At 58.1% G+C, this 3,063-nt stretch overlaps 1 protein-coding gene across 1 annotated transcript in view; it reads right to left on the minus strand.

Annotated features, from left to right (window-relative positions):
* The window catches only part of LAMB2 (laminin subunit beta 2), a 133,804-nt gene that overhangs the window by 23,073 nt on the left and 107,668 nt on the right, over positions 1-3,063 (minus strand). The window contains 1 exon segment of the mRNA XM_075073333.1: positions 216-440. Coding sequence (XP_074929434.1) covers positions 216-440 — 225 coding nt within the window.

Here is a 3,063-nt window from a genome sequence, read left to right on the forward strand (position 1 = left end):
GAGTGGTGGGGGGGAGGGTCTGTGCGCCCGGTCCCAGGGGGGCGGGGTGGTCTGTGTACTTGGGGACAGGGGGGTCTGTGCACCCGGTCCTGGGGGTGCTCAGATGCGAGGGTAACGAGCCTGGCCCAGGAGACTGGCAGGGCTGAGCAGGGGAGGCTGGGCGGGTCCCTCCCCTATGCCAGCGCCCGCAGTGCCCAAGCGCGGCCCGTACTCACGCCGGCAGCTGTGGCGGGTGGCATCGCCGTAGTAGCTGGCCTGGCAGTGCTGACAGTGTGCCCCCTCTGTGTGGTGCAGGCAGCGCAGGCAGCGCCCCGAGTGTCGCTCACACGCCTCCGCATCCAGCAGGTCAATGTTGCCGTTGCATTGGCAGGGCTGGCAGTGCCCGCCGGCCCGTGAGGGGTTCCCGTAGTAACCAGGGGCACACTCCTCACAGCGCAGACCTGCGGGAACACCGGGGATCAGCGTAGTCGAAGTTATGAGCATTGGCTCTATCCTGTCTATATTTCAAACTTCTGCTGTGCATTGGGGGGACACCCCAGACAGGTTGGTGTTAGCTCTGCCTAGCCTGCTTGATGGCCCATTAAGGACCATCAGCTATACCAGGGGTTCTCAAACTGGGGGTCAGGACGCCTCAGGGGGTTGCGAGGCTATTACATGGGGGGTCATAACCTGTCAGCCTCCACCCCAAACCCCGCTTTGCCTTCAGCATTTATAATGGTGTTAAATATATAAAAACGTGTTTTTAATGTATAAGGGGGCGTCACTAGCTGTGTGAAAGGGGTCACCAGTACATAAGTCTGAGAACCCCTGAGCTATATAACTGACCCACTGAGAGGAGGCAGATCCGCCTTGTGACTCAGCACGATGTGCAGAAACTGGCCCATGTGACTGCAGACTCCATTTTGCTGTAACTTTCCACAGTAAGAACAAAGAGGTTCTTACACCTGGAAGAGCCTATATAAGGCTGATGCCTCATCTCCATCTTGTCTTCAATCCTGCTTCTTACCTCTGGAGGGACTTTGCTACAAACTGAAGCTCTGAACAATGGACTGAATGACCCATCCCAGCGGGGGATGTTCCAGAGACTTGACTTAAGCCAGCAGTACATCCCATCACTGCTATAAACCTGAACCAAGAACTTTGCCGTCACTGTCTGTAACTGATTCCATTTAACCAATTCTTGCTCTCATCTGTATTTCTTTCCTTTTACGTAAAAAGCGACAAAGAATCCTGTGGCACCTTAAAGACTAACAGATATATTGGAGCATGAGCTTTCGGAGATCATGCATCCGACGAAGTGGGTATTCACCCCCAAAAGCTCATGCTCCAAGACGTCTGTTAGTCTATAAGGTGCCACAGGAATCTTTGCTGCTTTTACAGATCCAGACTAACACAGCTACGCCTCTGATACTTGCTTTTTATGATAAACCTTTAGATTTTAGATTCTAAAGGATTGGCAACACCATGATTTGTGGGTAGGATCTGATTTGTATATTGACCCGGGTCTGGGGCTTGGTCCTTCGGGATCGAGAGAATCTTTTTTATTTCACTGGGGTGTTGGTTTTCATAATCGTTCATCCCCAAGACGAGTGAGACTGGTGGTAATACTGGGAGACTGAGTGGCTGAGGGAATTGCTTGTGTGACCTGTGGTTGGCCAGTGGGGTGAGACCAGAGTCCTCTTTGTCCGGCTGGTCTGGTGCCTTAGAGGTGGAGAAGCCCCAGCCTGGGGCTGTGACCGCCCTGTTTAAGCAATCTGGCCTGAACTGGCACCTCAGTTGGGTCCCGCCAGAACTGCATCACCACAGGGGGAGGGCAGAGAAGGGGGTTCAGCCATGCGGGGGAGGGGAGGCAAGGGGGGACAGCCATGCGAGAAGAAGGGGATGTGACGAAGTGGGGTTTTATTCACCTTGATATGTTGCATGTGAGTCTGGCTAATACTGGGTGTGCCTCAGTTTCCCTGTGTGCTGCAACAATGTCTTGGGGGTGGGAATTGGGTGTGTGAGTTTTGCTGAGGCCCTCAGGGCAAGTGAAGTGGCTGGAGCCGCCTGCACTAGGTGATGGTCGATGCCCTTAGTAACCTGAGACCCAGGAGGGGATGCGACCAGGTGACTCTTGGCTGGGAAGGAAGTGAGACAAAGGCCGGAGGAGGAGCAACGGGCTGGGCAGGGGCCAGGCAGCTGGAAGGAGTCAGTTTGGGCTGGCTTGGGGTGCAAGGGGCGGGGCAGAGCCCTGGCTCTGGGCTCCACTCCCCCCAAGATGGATTTGACTGAAAGTCCCTGATTTCTGTGCTAACGAGCTCTGCCCTTTGCTGTGATCCTGTCATGTAATAAATCTGCTGTTTCCCTGCCTGGCTGAGTGTCCCGTCTGCCTGTGGAGTTGCGGGGGAGGGCCCTGTGGCTGCCCCAGGACCCCGCCCGGGCAACTCGCTGCGGGAAGCGCACGGAGGGGCAGGGAATGCTGGATGCTCTGAGCTCAGCCCCAGGAAGGTGGAAGCTGTGGGAGCTTCTTGCCCTGGGAACCGTCTGCTCCGAGAGAGGAGGCTCCCTCAGAGTCCTGCCCGGCTTTGTAGGGAGCAGAGCCAGCATCGCCCGGGGCCCCCGGGGCAGAGTCAGTATTGCCCACCGGCTTTGTAGGGAGCAGAGCCAGCATTGCCCAGGGACTCCGTGATGGGGTACAATGGTGCTGGGGAGGGGAGGGAAGGGGTACAGCCAGGAAGCAGGGGAGGGCCAGGGCTCACAGCTCAGACACTGAGTTGCAGGGCCCAGGAGGACGAAGGTTGTGCAGGGCTGTATCCCCTAGCACCCCCAGACTGGCACCTTGCTCCCGGGGGCTGAGCTGCCCCATGGCCCTGGGGGTCCCCAGTGCAGCCAGGCAGAGTGCCAGGTGCTGGCACAGCCACACCCACCACTGGTGCCACCCCAGGGTGGAGGAGGCGGGCAGACGGGGGTTGGGAAGGGGCTAGGCAGACGGCAGGGGCCCCGGGGCGGAGGAGGCGGGCAGACGGGGGTTGGGGAGTGGCTAGGCAGATGGGGGGGGCCCCGGGGCGGAGGAGGCGGGCAGAC

The sequence above is a fragment of the Chelonoidis abingdonii genome, chromosome 17 (assembly GCF_003597395.2).
Source record: "Chelonoidis abingdonii isolate Lonesome George chromosome 17, CheloAbing_2.0, whole genome shotgun sequence".
Taxonomy (NCBI): Eukaryota; Metazoa; Chordata; order Testudines; family Testudinidae; genus Chelonoidis; species Chelonoidis abingdonii.